Source organism: Salvelinus fontinalis, chromosome 4 (assembly GCF_029448725.1).
Source record: "Salvelinus fontinalis isolate EN_2023a chromosome 4, ASM2944872v1, whole genome shotgun sequence".
In the NCBI taxonomy this organism is placed as follows: Eukaryota; Metazoa; Chordata; class Actinopteri; order Salmoniformes; family Salmonidae; genus Salvelinus; species Salvelinus fontinalis.
Window position 1 is genome coordinate 54,230,577 of NC_074668.1, and position 18,775 is coordinate 54,249,351.

General features: G+C 41.6%; 1 protein-coding gene across 3 annotated transcripts in view; it reads left to right on the forward strand.

Moving 5' to 3' along the window:
- The window catches only part of homer1b (homer scaffold protein 1b), a 155,117-nt gene that overhangs the window by 128,059 nt on the left and 8,283 nt on the right, over window positions 1-18,775 (forward strand). For all 3 annotated transcript variants that reach the window (XM_055920602.1, XM_055920603.1, XM_055920601.1), the window contains one exon: window positions 10,907-10,987. In XM_055920602.1, coding sequence (XP_055776577.1) covers window positions 10,907-10,987 — 81 coding nt within the window. The remainder of the gene's footprint in view (window positions 1-10,906; window positions 10,988-18,775) is intronic.

An 18,775-nucleotide genomic window follows, 5' to 3' on the forward strand; every position in this document is an offset into this window, starting at 1 on the left:
ATTGACTACAGCACAGCATTCAACACCATAGTGTCCTCCAAGCTCATCACTAAGTAAGGACTCTGGGACTGAAAACCTCCCTCTGCAACTGGATCTTGGACTTCCTGACGGGCCGCCCCAAGTGGTGAGGGGTAGGCAAAATATCCTTTCAATACGGGGGCCCCTCAGGGGTGCATTCTTAGTCTCCCCCTCTATTCCCTGGTCACCCACGACTGCAACACTATCATTAAGTTTTCTGAGTACACGATGCTGGTAGGCCTGACAGTGTGATGCCAGGACAACAACGTCTCCCCCAATGTCAGCAAGACCAAGGACTACAGGAAACAGAGAGCCAAGCACGCCCCCTTTCACATTGACATGGCTGTAGTGGAGCGGGTCAAGAGCTTCATGTTCCTTGGTGTCCACATCACTAATGATCTATCATGGTCCACACACACCAACGCAGTCGTGAAGAGGGCGCGGTAACGCCTCTTCCCCATCAGGAGGCTGAAAAGATTTGGCATGGGCTCTCAGATCTTGAGAGCATCTTGACTGGCTGCATCACTGCTTGGAATGGCAACTGCTTGGCATCCGACTACAAGGCGCACCAGAGGGTAGTGCATACGGCCCAGTACATCGCTGGGGCCGAGCTCCCTGCCATCCAGGACCTCTATACAAGGCGGTGTCAGAGGAACTAAAAATTGCCAAAGACTCCAGCCACCCAAGTCATAGACTGTTCTCTCCGCTACCGCACGGCAATCGGCACCGATGCACCAATTCTGGAACCAACAGGACACCTGAACAGCTTCTACACACAAGCCATAAGACTGCTAAATTGTTCAGTTAAATAATTAACAAAATAGCTACCTGGACTATCTGCATTGACCCTTTTTGCACTAACTTTTTGGACTCGTCACATACACTGCTGCTACTGTTTATTATTTATCCTGTTGCCTAGTAATTTTATTCCTAGTTATATGTATATATCTACCTCAATTACCTCGTACCCCTGCACATCGACTCGGTACTGGCACCCCGTGTATATAGCCAAGTCATTGTATATTTTTTATTACGTGTTATTACTGTTATATTATTTTTCTATGTTCTTTCTCTCTGCATTGTTGTGAAGTACGTAAGCATTTTACTGTTAATCTACACTTGTTCACAAAGCATGTGACAAAATAACATCTTATTTTATATGAGGATCAGTGTTAATCTGTTTAGTATCTCTAATATGCACTAGGACAGTGATCACTGAGATCATTAGCAAATGACACCACTGGGCAAGTACTTGTTAAAAATCAAGACAAATAGTCTTCAAATGGTCAGAGGCCGGATAAACAGATACATGTGTATTTTGTCTTATGGCTACATCTATAACCAAAAGCTAAAATTTGGGGGGGATAGTGATATTTCGAGAACATGATGTCACAGAAGTTGACTTCACATATATAGCCACCCCTCCCCTTTTTTCAGTCTGTCACACCTGACTATGTTGTAATCAGCAATGTCAATGTCCTTGTCTGGGATCGAGCCATTTAGTCAAGTCTCTGTGAGAACCAACATATCCGGGCTCGTGTCATGCACCAGATATAAAATCTTTGACTTCAAACACCGTACGTTGATATGTAACAACCCAATCACTGTATGCGATTTGAAAACAGTGGGTGTGTCCATAGTTATATTATTTGATATACTAGCACTGGACAAGCTTACCACAGTGGTCTTCTTAATTGGGCTAACAGTGGAATTCAACTTCATGTTCACAAGATTATTACTGACAATACCCCTGGGAATATGGTTATAATGCTCTGAAATAGTGGGAATATACAGTGCATTTGGAAAGTATTCAGACCCCTTGACTTTTTTCACATTTTGTTACAAGACAGCCTTATTCTAAAATGTATTAAACTGTTTTTTCCCCTCATCAATCTACACAGAATACCCCATAATGACAAAGCAAATACAGGTTTTTAGAAATGCTATTTTCAGGTCTCTCCAGAGATGTTCGATCGGGTTCAAGACCGGGTGTCACGATTGTCGTAATGAGGCAGAGTGGACCAAGGCGCAGCGTGATAGAAATACATCTTCTTTATTATGAAGACCAAACAAACAAACAAAAACAACAAACAGACGACCGTGAAGCTATTCAAACAAATAGTGCTGACACTAAACACTACACATAGACAATTACCCACAATAGCCTAATGCCTATGGCTGCCTTAAATATGGCTCCCAATCAGAGACAATGAATGACAGCTGTCTCTGATTGAGAACCATTCAGGCAACCATAGACATACCTAGACACCTACACTCAAACACAAACCCATATACTCTACCAAAACCCCCTATACCATACAACCACCCAAGACGAGACAAATACAGACAAACATCCCCCCTGTCACACCCTGACCTAACCAAAATATTACAGAAAACAAAGATAACTATGGCCAGGGCGTGACACCGGGCTCCTGCTGGGCCATTTAAGGACATTCAGAGGCTTGTCCCGAAGCCACTCCTGCGTTACCACTCCACCATGAAGGCCTGATTGGTGGAGTGCTGCAGAGATGGCTGTCCTTCTGGAAGGTTCTCCCATCTCCACAGAGGAACTCTAGACCTCTGTCAGAGTGACCATTGGGTTTTTGGTCACCTCCCTGACAGGGCCCTTCTCCCTCGATTGCTCAGTATGGCCGAGCGGCCAACTCTAGGAAGAGTACAAACTCCTTCCATTTAAGAATGATGGAGGCCACTGTGTTCTTGGGGACCTTCAATGCTGCAGACATTTTTTGGTACCCTTCCCCAGATCTGTGCCTCGGCACGATCCTGTCTCGGAGCTCTACGGACAATTCCTTCGACCTCATGGCTTTTTTTTGGTACCCTTCCCCAGATCTGTGCCTCGACACGATCCTGTCTCGGAGCTCTACGGACAATTCCTTCGACCTCATGGCTTGGTTTTGCTCTGACATACACTGTTAACTGTGGTACCTTATATTCAGGGGGCTCCAAAATTACTGCCACCCCTGACTGGCAATGCACAAACAATACTTAAAAAAATATAAACAATGTAATTATAGAGAAACTCAAAATACCAACATGTGAGAAACACTGTACTTTATTAATGTTTCAATGGAACCAACCAAAATCATACAATTATTTAATACAAAATACATTTCACCTAAATCAAGGTTTCATAATTATTGGCACTCCTCATTTAGTACTCAGTGCAACCACCTCTGGCAAGGATAACAGCAGTCTTTTCTAGTAATGTTTGTCAAGGTTAAGGAACACATTTGGAGGGATTTTGGACCATTCCTCTATGCAGATCCTTTCAAGATCCTGGGTTTTGCGCTTATCAACTGCCCTCTTCAACTCAGCCCACAGGTTTTCGATTGGATTGAGGTCCGGCGACTGAGATGGCCATGGCAGAACATTGATTTTGTTGACACAGAACCATTTCCGTGTGGATCTTGAGGTATGTTTTGGGTCATTGTCTTGTTGGAAAGTCCACCTACGACCAAGTCCCAGCCTTCTGGCAGAGACAACCAGATTGTCAGCTAAAATTGCCTGATACTTGGTGGAATTGATTATGCTATCAATCTTAACCAGTGCCCCTGGACCTTTTTTTTTTAACAGTATTTTTATTGGAATTTCTCAATTTTCACCCATATTAAGAGATACAACATCAAAGACAAAGCAAAGAAACAGCACTCACACACACCTGCATACATACATACATACATGTACATACACCATCTTCCACTCCCCGCTCGGCGCTTCTCTCACCCCATCCCCATCATTGTGTCTCTCAATACATACATTTTAAACAAACATACAAACAGAAATTAAACACAAAAGCTCAGTTTAAACCAAGAAGTTAGGTTCAACACATGGAATGTACAGTGTAATTCTGAAACAAATAGATCACCACCATTCTAAGAAAATCCTTGCAGCATAATAGCTGATACCTCAGGTTCTAGATAATTTAGATAAGGTTCCCATACTTTGTAGAACTGATCTGTTTTAGAATGCAATGTACATGTCAGATATTTCAGTGGCACCCATTCAAATATTATCTTTTGCCAATCTTTAATAGAAGGAACCTCATCACTAATCCATTGTAAGAGGATGTTTTTCCTCGCTGCGAAACTAAAGATGTTGTAAAGCCTCCTCTTTCCCACAGAAGTAACATGTCTGCTAGGGAGACCTAACAGTAAAGAAACTGGGTCCAATTCTAGATCGACCCCTAGAATCTTTTCAATTTCTTGCAGAACACCAGACCAGTATCTTTGTACACTGCTCAAAAAATAAAGGGAACACTTAAACAGCACAATGTAACTCCAAGTCAATCACACTTCTGTGAAATCAAACTGTCCACTTAGGAAGCAACACTGATTGACAATACATTTCACATGCTGTTGTGCAAATGGAATAGACAACAGGTGGAAATTATAGGCAATTAGCAAGACACCCCCAATAAAGGAGTGGTTTTGCAGGTGGTGACCACAGACCACTTCTCAGTTCCTATGCTTCCTGGCTAATGTTTTGGTCACGTTTGAATGCTGGCGGTGCTTTCACTCTAGTGGTAGCATGAGACGGAGTCTACAACCCACACAAGTGGCTCAGGTAGTGCAGATCATCCAGGATCGCACATCAATGCGAGCTGTGGCAAGAAGGTTTGCTGTGTCTGTCAGCGTAGTGTCCAGAGCATGCAGGCGCAACCAGGAGACAGGCCAGTACATCAGGAGGCGTGGAGGAGGCCGTAGGAGGGCAACAACCCAGCAGCAGGACCGCTATCTCCGCCTTTGTGCAAGGAGGAGCAGGAGGAGCATTGTCAGAGCCCTGCAAAATGACCTCCAGCAGGCCACAAATGTGCATGTGTCTGCTCAAACGGTCAGAAACAGACTCCATGAGGGTGGTATGAGGGCGGGGGTTGTGCTTACAGCTCAAAACCGTGCAGGACGTTTGGCATTTGCCAGAGAACACCAAGATTGGCAAATTCGCCACTGGCTCCCTGTGCTCTTCACAGATGAAAGCAGGTTCACACTGAGCACATGTGACAGACGTGACAGAGTCTGGAGACGCCGTGGAGAATGTTCTGCTGCCTGCAACATCCTCCAGCATGACTGGTTTGGCGGTGGGTCAGTCATGGTGTGGGGTGGCATTTCTTTGGGGGGCCGCACAGCCCTCTATGTGCTCGCCAGAGGTAGCCTGACTGCCATTAGGTACCGAGATGAGATCCTCAGACCCCTTGTGAGACCATATGCTGGTGCGGTTGGCCCTGGGTTCCTCCCAATGCAAGACAATGCTAGACCTCATGTGGCTGGAGTGTGTCAGCAGTTCCTGTAAGAGGAAGTCATTGATGCTATGGACTGGCCCACCCGTTCCCCAGACCTGAATCCAATTGAGCACATCTGGGACATCATGTCTCGCTCCATCCACCAACGCCACGTTGCACCACAGACTGTCCAGGAGTTGGCGGATGCTTTAGTCCAGGTCTGGGAGGAGATCCCTCAGGAGACCATCCGCCACCTCATCAGGAGCATGCCCAGGCGTTGTAGGGAGGTCATACAGGCACGTGGAGGCCACACACTACTGAGCCTCATTTTGACTTGTTTTAACTTTTACTTGGTACTCATCCCGGATCCGGGAGCACCCTCATCAGTAAAAAAGCTGACTAGCATAGCCTAGCATAGCGCCACAAGTAAATACTAGCATCTAAATATCATGAAATCACAAGTCCAAGACACCAGATGAAAGATACACATCTTGTGCATCCAGCCATCATTTCTGATTTTTAAAATATTTTACAGGGAAGACACTATGTATTTCTATTAGCTAACCACAATAGCAAAAGACCCAACTTTTTTTTCTCCACCATTTTTTTACTGCATAGGTAGCTATCACAAATTCGACCAAATAAAGATATAAATAGTCACTAACCAAGAAACAACTTCATCAGATGACAGTCTGATAACATATTTATTGTATAGCATATGTTTTGTTTGAAAAATTTGCATATTTCAGGTATAAATCATAATTTTACATTGCAGCCACCATCACAAAATCTCACCAAAGCAGCTAGAATAACTACAGAGACCAACGTGAATTACGTAAATACTAATCATAAAACATTTATGAAAAATACACAGCGTACAGCAAATGAAAGACCAACATCTTGTGAATCCAGCAAATATTTCAGATCTTTTAAGTGTTTTACAGCGAAAACACAATATAGCATTATATTAGCTTACTACAATAGCCAACCACACAGCAGCATTGATTCATGCAAGTTACCGATAGTGAATAAACCAGCAAAAGATATTAAATTTTTCACTGACCTTCTCAAAACTTCATCAGATGACAGTCCTATAACATCATATTACACAATACTAATATTGGGCAGATCCAAGCCGCCCATAGAACTTGGCAGCTGCAATATTGCCATCTTAAGTCTTGGCTTGTGTTTACTCCATATAAAGGAAATTAGCCATCCATTTACATCCTTTATTACTTTATTGGGGAATAATAATTGGATCATTTGGATTGGGTAAAGTAGTCTAGGTAAAATGTTAATTTTAAAGAGGGATATTGTACCCAACCATGAAATCGCAACAGAGTTCGAGCACACCAGATCCTGTCTTATTGCATCAAACAAGGGAACAACATTGGCTTTGTACATTTGCTGGACTTTAGGAGTTACAAATATACCCAGATACGTAAAACATGAGGGAGATCATTTAAAAGGAAAGGGGAGAAGTATTAGGTACAGAATGAAGGTTACCAAGTGGCATAGCCTCTGATTTAGTTAAGTTAATCTTGTAGCCTGAGAATTCACTGACTAAGTCAATAATATTAACAAGAGATGTAATTGAAGTCTCAGGACTAGAGATGAATATTAGGACATCATCAGCATACAAGCTTATTTTATGGTGAACGTCACCAATGAGCAGCCCCTGTATAGCAGGCGTTACTCTGATGGCCTCGGCCAGTGCTTCCATAGCGAGTGCAAATAGGAGAGGGGACAAAGAACAGCTTTGTCTGGTACCTCGGTGTATAGAGAAGCTATTTGACCTTAGCCCATTAGTAAGGACAGCAGCCCGAGGATCATCATATACAACTTTAACCCATTTTATAAAGTTGTCCCCTAGACCAAATTTAGTCAGAGCAAAGAATAGGTAAGACCACTCCACACAGTCAAAAGCTTTCTCAGCATCTAGGGAAAGCACAATACCATCCATAGCACTTTGTTGGTAGGCTTGAATAACATTAAGAAGCTGCCTGACATTGTTACATGACTTACGGCCCTTAATGAAGCCAGTTTGGTCTCCTTTCACAATTAGTGGCAGTGAGTCCTCTAATCTTGTGGCTAGAATTTTAGAATTTTCTATCCACATTCAGAAGGGAAATGGGTCTGTACGAGGAGACAGACTCTGGGCATTTTCCCCTTTTTGAGAATAAGGGATATGTTGGCTTCTCTCAGCATTTGAGGGAGATGGCCATTTGAAAATGAGTGGGTAAACATATCAAGCAATGGCTCAAGGATCAGGCAATGGAACTCTTTATAGAACTCACTACAGAACCCGTCTGGTCCTGGGGCCCTACCATTTTGCAGATTCTTAATTGCGAGCATTATCTCTTCCTTGGAAATAGGGGCATTAAGGAGAGCCCTCTGTTCTTAGGAGATAGTAGGGAGCTCAATCTTAGAAATTAAGTCCTCAATTAATTTGCGTGCGTCATTTGTCAGTTCTGAGGCATAAAGATTTGTATAAAATGTCTTAAATTACTAATTTGTCAATTTATTTTCATATAAAAGATTCCCATCAGAGTCAGTAATAGTAGCAGTTGACTGAGTCAGCTCTCTTTTTAGCTAGGTACGCCAAATACTTTCCTGGTTTATCTCCATGTTCATAAAGCTTTTGCCTGACAAATCTCATTTTCTTTTCAGCGTCCTGTGTTAGGAGAGAGTCCAACGTTGATCTAAGGACTGATATTTCCTTTAATAGGGCAGGAGTGGGAGTTTTAGTGGCTGTGTATGACATAATCAGACCCCTGGCGTACGCTTTACAGGTTTCCCAAAGTAGCGAGGGGTTATCTGTTGATTGAGAGTTAATAGAGAAAAATGCTTTAAACTCTGTAATAAAATATGATGTCAATGTATGGTCTTTAAGAATGGTTGTATTCAACCTCCGATGTCTTGACAGATTGGATCCCCCATTGAGTTTTATGTCCAAGATCACCTCTGCATGATCAGATATGACTATGCTAGTGGATAAAACAGACTGCAAAGATGTCCTGGACATGAAAAAGTAATCTATTCTAGTCTGACATCCATGAGGTGCAGAGAAAAACGTGAACTCCCTGTTGGAGGGATGAAAGGTTCTCCAAACATCAGCATACCCCAAATCATCACAAATAGCTTTAAGTGACCTAGCTTGAGGAGAGAGTGACGCTATACCGCTGGGATACTTGTCAATAAGGGAGTTCAACAAACAATTCAAATCTCTTCCAACCACTGACTTTAATTCTGAAAAGTCTAGAAATACCTTAGTGAGGAAATCAGGGAGGTGGGCAGGGGGGAAGTAAATATTCATTATGGAAATGTTCTGCCCTTGTAAAGTACCATTATTAAAATAAAATGACCACATTTATCTTTTACACAATTCAACACCTTAAGTGGTAGGTTATTTTTCACAAGAATTGCTACACCTCTACTTCTGGATGTAAATGATGAGAAAAACACTTGACCAAACCCCCTTGTTGCAATTTTAGATGCTCATTATCATCCAAATGAGTTTCTTGCAACAGAGCAATATCAATATTAATTTTTTTCCAAAAAGACAGTACCTTCTTCCTTTTAATTGGATTATGGCTCCCTCTAATGTTCCATGTACATACACACAGTCTGTTACCTGTCATTGCACTTTGACCAACCAATATCCAGACTGAATCCTACTGTAAAGATGGAGTGGTACCTTTTCCCATGTGTTGAACTCGCCTCAATCTCACCGAGCATAAACAAACGATATGAACCCTGAACCCGAGCTATACTAAACCAAAAAATCTAACATGTAAAGATCCAGAAGGGGGTTTTCCCACTAGCTAACATGCAGGGGATTTCAACTCTCCAATGTAGACTCTTATGTCCGCATAGCCACTCTATAGGCTCATCCTTTATATATATAGAAATTAAAATCAATAAAAGAAGATTGAGGCTCTTCCACCTAAAGCCAAGCCGGGCACCAATATAGATTCACACATATTTCAGTCTGAGCTATAGTGGCAGTTACTTTAGCAAGAAAAATAATAAAGATACGAATATTACTGAACAGGAGCACTTGAGAACTCACATCACTGCTTCATGATCAGATTCAAATAAAAAAGTTATCCAATGCTGCGGAGGTGCAGCTTAAAGTTATTTACCCGAGAGAGTCAATAAACACAGAAGCCTCTCCAGGTGCGTAAAGTTTTTTAGGCGATCCATTGACCATAATCTTCAATGTGGCCGGGTACAGCAGTGCGTAGTCCATCTTCATTCTCTTGAGTAGAGCCTTCACCTCATCAAAGGCCTTGCGTCTTCGTACAACCGCTGTGGAACAATCATTGAAGGATGAGACCCTTGGACCTTGACGTTGACTACCGTCAGAACCGATACATCTGGCCGCATCCATGACGCGTTGCTTGTCGGTGAAGTTGTGGAACTTTATAACCACTGGCCGTGTGCACTTGTTGGGACCGGGTATCGGTGCTTGAGAGCGATGGGCTCTGTCCAGCTTCACAAGACCAGCCTTAGTGTCCATTTGTAGGTAGCCAGAAAGTTTTTACTGAACGTGTCCCTTCAGAATTTTCCGGGAGTCCCACAACACAGATATTGCATCTGCGTCCTCGATTATCCAAGTCGTCAACGTGCTCCGCCATTTCGCGCACCTGTTTCTCAAGTGCCTTTGTCTTGTGTCCATTGGTGTAGTTGAAGTTTCCACAGTAGCAATTCTTCCTTCTGCCTCATCCACACGCGTGACAACCCTCTGTAGTTCAGCTGAATGGCCTGCAATTGCTTCCAAGACCGTTCCTATCTTAACATCGATCACTTTAGTAATGTTATCCGTCATACTTTGAATCACCAGGTCCATTGTGCCTGGATCCGCAATGGTGTTAGCTTCGCTAAAGTTAGCTAGCTCCTCCTGCACATCTACAGAGGTGGTGGTTTTGGTCGAGTTCTTAGTAGTTCTGTTGGTCATGTTGTCGGAATTTTTTTAGAAATAGCCGTCAAGACTCATTGTAGGATAACTTATTTAGCAAATTCTACCACTTTTTCAAGCTAGAAAATGAATATAAAAAGAGAAATTGACAAATGTCACAGGAGCTCGCTGAAACACAGTGTTCTCTCTAAGGCGTCATTTTGTTCCCACTCCAGACATTGATTTTTAATTGAATCAATAAATGATTTTGGTGGGTTCTATTGAAACATTAATAAAGTACAGTATTTCGCACATGTTGGTATTTTGAGTTTATCTCTATAATTATATTGTTTATATATTTTAAGTATTGTTTGTGCATTGCCAGTCATTGCCAGGTGGACTCCAAGTTGTAGAGACATCTCAAGGATGTTCAATGGAAATTTTGAGTTTCAGCAAAGGGTCTAAATACTTATGTAAATAACCTTATTTACATAAGTATTTAGACCCATTTCTATATATATTTTTTAATTAATTTGCAAACATTTTTAAAACCTGTTTTTGCTTTGTCAATATGTATTGTGTGTAGATTAATGAGGAAAATGTTTTATTTAATACATTTTATATAAGGTTGTAACGTAACATAATGTGGAAAAAGGGAAGGGGTCTGAATACTTTCGAATGCTCTGTATAGCAAATAACAATCTGTAACAATGTGAATCTTGTTTCTCTGAAACTCGCTGTCTCACCCACAGGAAATGGAGCGGTTGAAAGAGGAAGTGGAGAACGCTAACGAGCTGCTAGAGCAGAGACACTCCTTAACACAGAAACTACAGGTGAGTACATTGTACTGACACCAGTTGCTTTAGACTTTTGTATTTGTATTTATTATGGATCCCCATTGCCAAGGCAGCAGCTACTCTTCCTGGGGTCCAGCAAAATTAAGGCAGTTATACAATTTTAAAAACATTACAATACATTCACAACAGATTTCACAACACAAGTTGAGGATGATGGATGATAATTATTTGGAAAAATACCAACTATTCAATCGAACTGTTAGGAACACTACAGCACCAATGTGCATTTGTTTATGTTTCACATCAGTAAGCAGCCCATAACGCCCTGGACCAGAGCTAGCGGTAGCTAGTTTAATTAACAAGCTTTGAAAACACATCTTACTTTTTAAAAGTTAATAACACCAATGTGAACTATACTTAATATATCCTTATCACTAGCCTTAAAAAAAATGTAATCTATGCTGATGCCACATAGGGATGAGGTGTGGATGTGGTAGTGTGCTGTCTATCTATGCGCATACACTAAACTACCCCACATATCATAACAATTCTTCTCTCATTAAAACTCTCTACATATCTTTTAATGTTAATTAGGGCTCAGTTCAATCCGTAGCGTGTAAGAGCTGCGTTGTTGCATGATTGCCATGCAAAGGCAATTTTACTGCGTTTGCAGAGACTGCATTCATGGTAAACGCTGCATATGTCAGCTCAATCGAAAAATGACCTTTACATTTCAATCGTATAATGCGGATCTTCAGCGCTACGGATTGAATCGAGCCCTTAACCTATATTGTAACAGGAGTCCCATTGATACCAAGGTCTCAACAATTACACAACAATTACACAATATAGGAGCATAGGAAATACAAAATACAAAACACAATCATGAAATACAGTCACATTCCTAGGTAAAGAGGTCTTCAACCAAAAATCTGAATTGCCCAAAGGGCACCAATGCATCCAACTGTAGAGTATTCTGAAGATTGTTCCATAAGTGAGGTGCGAAGAAACTAAAAGCTGTTTGGGTCATTCCAATTGTCAAGTCAACAAAATAATTAGTGCTTTAACATGGATAAATTTTGTGGTTAAGTGGGTTAAAATCTTCTTATAAGTCACAAATGGGAATTGCACGGAGGGACATATCAAAACTCTTGGCACTAAAAAATCTTGATTTATTGACTCATGTGGTCTATATTAAAAGGCACTTCATTTAATATAACAGGCTTTTAAAAATCTATATTGGTGCATGTCTACTTAAAATATCAAAAGGATGCAAAAGGCACTCTTTTTGTGGAAAGACCCTTTTATCTAAATCTGTAGTAACAGACGGAATCTCGTTCTTCCATAAGTTAGTAGTAACAATGTTAAGTAATGCAGGAGTTTTTGCAAAAAGGCTTTATAAATTAACAGGATGCAAAGTTTTCACCTATGCAACATCAAACAGGACTATCCTACTTTATGATAAAGGAAGCAGTGATTAGTGCAAAACCTTTCACCCATGATAAAAACAAAGTGCACTGTGGTAAACTGCATTTCATTCAAATGTGAGTTCATTCAACCTTTGATTGGATGGGAAAGGTGTAAATTGCTACTGATCTGATTGGTCATCTGTTCATTCTCCCCTGAGCAGCAGCATCATCATAATAGGTTTCTAGGGAGGGTGTTTTTTTCTTCTTCACCATAAGCTGGATGGGTTTGTGTTGAAGTCACTGGGAGATTCTCAATTGGTTTTTCTCAACAGCTCCCATCGTCTCCTCCTTCCTCTTCTCGCCTACTTTTGCAAAAGGTGCTGATTGAGCACCCCCTAATGGCCATTGCAAAACTGTTTTTAAAAAGATATTTCGTAATTTGAATATATTAACAATAGATTTATCTATAAATCGTTTCTATTTTTATGTTTCATAATTTCTGATTTTTCTTGAATTCAGATAGAGGGTGGTCCTCCCCTTCCTCCAATGACCAGCCTCCTCCGAGTGACACAAAGTGACACACTAATACAGCAGTGTAGTGACAGTGAATTTTGTTAGATTCGTTTCGAATTTCAACGCTGCCACCATGTTCCTACCAACATATTCAGGTTAGAGTGTGTCAATACTGCATCTCATTGTCTCTGAACCAAGCAAAAATGAGAAACTACACATTCATGGTTGTAGCCGGTATTATTTCTCACTGTCTCTCTCCCAGAATTGTGGACTCAAGTCACATGACTTGGACTCGCGTTTGATGACTTGAGACTTGAGACTCAACTTGATAGAAAATAAAATAACTTGGACTAGGAGCCTCAAGACTCTACTTTGACTAGAGATTTATGGCTTGAAATAATCTGGCCAGGTTTTGTAACGTTTTGTCACTCATTTTGTGGCACAGAATCTTTGTGGATTACTCTCCACGCAGCCAGAGACAGTAAACATCTGATTGGGCAGTGAAATGCACACTCGGCCCTCTGATTGGACCAGCAAACTGTCAATCAACACAGGTCGGGTGTGCTAGGGCAGTAAGAAGGTTGCGATTGTGAAACTGAATTGGAAAAACTTATGTATTTCATACATATTTTAATAGGCTACATATAGCCTACCATTTTTATTTAATATTTATACCTTTGCTTATTCGATCTGGTCACTAAAATAGGTCTGAGGCATTGCACCAAATTCTTGTTTCAAAAACATCTAATCTGTGTTTAAGAACCAAACATTTGCACGTCTTGACTGTTGACCAATGACCAATCACCAATTGCGCACAAAGGTGGATGCACATATCCAGATTAGTGATCAGAAAGTGCTGTAACGATGATGCTGTGAGTCGAGAAGCAGGTGCAGGTGAAACATTTAATAAAAAAACATGAAACAAGACAGCGTGACAGTGGTGAGATAGCAGGAAAACAGGAAACAATACCAACTGAGGAATGCACATAATGGAGGGACATATAAAGGGAGGTAATGAGGAAGGTAATGATGTCTAGGTGTGAATCATGATGATCTGCAGGTACGCATAATGAAGGATGCCAGGTGTGCATGATGATGAATCCCAGGACCGGTGGTTAGTATTCCGGTGTGTTATCCATATAAGTATTGCGGTATATTATTCATATAAAGTACCGTTTAGCGATCTGTATGAACGCATCTTTGCCACAACAATAGGCTACCTGTTGATTTTGTTGATCATTTTTATATTTCAGGCCTAGTAGTTTGGGTGGGTTATAATGTTATACCTCAGTGGTACTGGCTATATGTCTAAAGATAGCTGTAACATTGAAGTACCTTCAATACTTATGGAATGACGATGTAACATATTCTGGCAAATTAATTATAATATTTGTGAGGAAGAAAAAGGCTAGAGACAGATTGTGCTTTCCATCTGATCCTGCAACCTCCGCTGCATTAAGGTAGGCCATATGTGACCGACTGGCTCGATTTGGTCTTATGTAGCAAAATTAGAAATTGTGTTTTTTACATTGGATAAAGGTAGAGACTCAGAACTAGAAAATTGTATATCATACACTACAGTTGAGGAACAATGGGAAAGTAAAGTCTGCTTTGAAAGTTGATTAATTTGTAACCTCACTTTTGAGAAAATAGCCCTTAAATGTTTTGGTAAATCTACTGGAGAGCTCTTCTTTGTCTACACCCATTCAGCATCGTACACACCCTCTTAAGCCTTAGCCCCACCCATCTCTTTAAGGATTCAAATGTTTTTTATAATTCTTTTTTTATTTCACCTTTATTTAACCTGTCTAGGACTGGGGTGCCGCTAGCGGCACACCCCCCCCCCCCACATTCCACTGAAAAGGCAGAGCGCGAAATTAAAAAAAAAAAATATTTTTTAAATATTTAACTTTCACACATTAAAGTCCAATACAGCTAATGAAAGACACAGATCGTGTGAATCCAGCCAACATGTCCGATTTTTAAAATGTTTTACAGGGAAGAGACAATATGTAAAGATATAAATCTATTAGCTAAAAACACATTAGCATAATCCACCATCTTTTATTTGTCCACCAACACCAGTAGCTATCACCAATTCGGCTAAACTAAGATATTTATAGCCCCTAACCAAGAAAAAAACTCATCAGATGACAGTCTGATAACATATTTATGGTATGGGATAGGTTTTGTTAGAAAAATGTGCATATTTCAGGTAGATGGCATAGGTTACAATTGCACCCACCGTCACAAATGGACTAGAATAACTACATAGAGCAACGTGTTTACCTACTTACTAATCATCAAACATTTCGTAAAAATACACAGCATACACTAATCGAAAGACACAGATCCTGTGAATACAGACAATATTTCAGATTTTCTAAGTGTCTTACAGCGAAAACACAATAAATCGTTATATTAGCATACCACATATGCAAACGTTACCAGAGCATTGATTCTAGCCAAAGAGAGCGATAACGTAAACATCGCCAAAAAATATTAATTTTTTCACTAACCTTCTCAGAATTCTTCAGATGACACTCCTGTAACATCACATTACAACATACATATACAGTTTGTTCGAAAATGTGCATATTTAGCCACCAAAATCATGGTTAGACAATGACAAAAGTTGCCCAGCTGGTCAGACAATGTCGTGCGCCATATTAGACAGTGATCTAGTCGTATACATAAATACTCATAAACGTGACTAAAAAATATAGGGTGGACAGCGATTGATAGACAATTTAATTCTTAATACAATCGCTGATTTACATTTTTTAAATTATCCTTACTTTTCAATACAGTTTGCGCCAAGCGAAGCTACGTCTAGCAAGATGGCGTCATAAGCGATTAACATTTCTCGACAGAAACACGATTTATCATAATAAATTGTTCCTACTTTGAGCTGTTCTTCCATCAGAATCTTGGGCAAAGAATCCTTTCTTGGGTCTAATCATCTTTTGGTCGAAAGCTGTCCTCTTGCCATGTAGAAATGCCCATTGCGTTCGGCATGAACTGGAACCGTGCCCAGAGATTCACAGTGTCTCAGAAATAAATGTCCCAAAATCGCACTAAACGGATATAAATTGCTAAAAACGGTTGAAATTAACTACCTTATGATGTTTTCAACTCCTATAACGAGTAGAAACATGACCGGAGAAATATAACTGGCTACACTAATGCTTGGAAAAAGAGTAGGTCGGTGTCCTCCGCGCGCCTGACGCATCTGGAAAAGAGTTCCTACCTACACGTGTTTTTGTTTTATAGGGGCTGTGATTGCGCAATCGATACCATTCAAATCGTCATCACGTAAAGGCATCCAGGGGAAGACGTAAGCAGTGTCTGTATACTCATAGCAATAACAGTGGCCTTTTAACTGACTCCAGATCAGGGGCCAAAATGTGTGAAATCTGACTCCATGTCAGGGAAATTGCTGTAGAATGAGTTCTGTTCCACTCAGAGACAAAATTTCAACGGCTATAGAAACTAGAGACTGTTTTCTATCCAATAATAATAATAATATGCATATTGTACGATCAAGAATTTAGTAGGAAGCCGTTTCAAAAATTACACGATTTCCATAAATAGTGACAACAGCACCCCCTATTATCAACAGGTTAACCAGGTAGGCTAATTGAGAACAAGTTCTCATTTGCAACTGCGACCTGGCCAAGATAAAGCAAAGCAGTTCGACACATACAACAACAGAGTTACACATGGAATAAACAAGCATACAATCAATAATACAGTAGAAAAATCTATAAAAAAGCATGTGCAAATGAGGTAGGATAAGAGAGGTAAGGCAATAAATAGGCCATGGTGGTGGAAGTAATTACAATATAGCAATTAAACACTGGGATGGTAGGGTGTGCAGAAGATGAATGTGCAAGTAGAGATACTGGGGTGCAAAGGAGCAAGATAAATAAATATATACAGTATGGGGATGAGGTAGATTGGATGGGCTATTTATAGATGCGTTATGTACAGGTGCAGTGATCTATGAGCTGCTCTGACAGCTGGTGCTTAAAGCTAGTGAGGGAGGTAAAAGTCTCCAGCTTCAGAGATTTTTGCAGTTCATTCCAGTCATTGGCAGCAAAGAACTGGAAGGAAAGACGGCCAAAGGAAGAATTGGCTTTGGGGATGACCAGTGAGATATACCTGCTGGAGCGCGAGCTACGGGTGGGTGCTGCTATGGTGACCAGTGAGCTGAGATAAGGCGGGGCTTTACCTAGCAGAGACTTATAGATGACCTGGAGCCAGTGGGATTGGCGACGAGTATGAAGCGAGGGCCAGCCAACGAGAGCATACAGGTCGCAGTGGTGGGTAGTATATGGGGCTTTGGTGACAAAACGGATGGCACTGTGATAGTCTGCATCCAATTTGTTGAGTATAGTGTTGGAGGCTATTTTGTAAATGACATCGCCAAAGTCGAGGATCGATAGGATGGTCAGTTTTACGAGGGTATGTTTGGCGGCATGAAGGATGCTTTGTTGCGAAACAGGAAACCAATTCTAGATTTAATTTTGGATTGGAGATGCTTAATGTAAGTTTGGAAGGAGAGTGCACAGTCTAACCAGACACCTAGGTATTTGTAGTAGTCCACATATTCACATGTTCTAAGTCAGTACAGGTCAGAGGAGTGATGCTGGACGGCTGGGCAGGTGCGGGCAGCGAACGGTTGAAGAGCATGCACTTAGTATTACTTGCATTTAAGAGCAGTTGGAGGCCACTGAAGGAGAGTTGTATGGCATTGAAGCTCATCTGGAGGTTGTTAACACAGTGTGCAAAGAAAGGCCAGAGGTATACAGAATGGTGTCGTCTGCATAGAGGTGGACCAAAGAATCACCAGCAGCAAGAGCGACATCATTGATGTACAGAGAAGAGAGTCGGCCCGAGAATTAAACCCTGTGGCACCCCCATAGAGACTGCCAGAGGTCCGGACAACAGGCCCTCCGATTTGACATACTGAACTCTATCAGAGAAGTATGAAAAACACCAAAATAAAGATGCCCATGTTCCCTGCTCATCTGCGTGAACGTGACTTAGGCATGTTGCAATGAGGCATGTGGACTGCAAGGGCAATAAATTGCAATATCCGTACTGTGAGCCGCCTAAGACAGCGCTACAGGGAGACAGGATGGACAGCTGATCGTCCTTGTAGTGGCAGACCACGTGTAGCAACACCTGCACAGGATCATTACATCCAAACATCACACCTGCGGGACAGGTACAGGATGGCAACAACAACTTCCCAAGTTACACCAGGAACGCACAATCCCTCCATCAGTGCTCAGACTGTCCGCAATAGGCTTAGAGAGGCTGGACTGAGGGCTTGTAGGCCTGTTGTAAGGCAGGTCCTCACCAGACATCACCGGCAACGACGTCACCTACGGGCGTTTATCGTTGAAGGAATGAGCGTTACACCGAGGCCTGTACTCTGGAGAGGGATCGATTTGGAGGTGGAGGTTCCGTCATGGTCTGGGGAAGTGTGTCACAGCATCATTGGACTGAGCTTGTTGTCATTGCAGGCAATCTAAACGCTGTGTGTTACTGGGAAGACATCCTCCTCCCTCATGTGGTACCCTTCCTGCAGGCTCATCCTGACATGACCCTCCAGCATGAAAATGCCACCAGCCATACTGCTCGTTCTGTGAGTGATTTCCTGCAAGACAGGAATGTCAGTGTTCTGCCATGGCCAGCAAAGAGCCCGGATCTCAATCCCATTGAGCACATCTGGGACCTGTTGGATCGGAGGGTGAGGGCTAGGACAATTCCTCTCAGAAATGTCCAGGAACTTGCAGGTGCCTTTGTGGAAGAGTGGGGTAACATCTCACAGCAATAACTGGCAAATCTGGTGCAGTGCATGAGGAGGAGATGCACTACAGTACTTAATGCA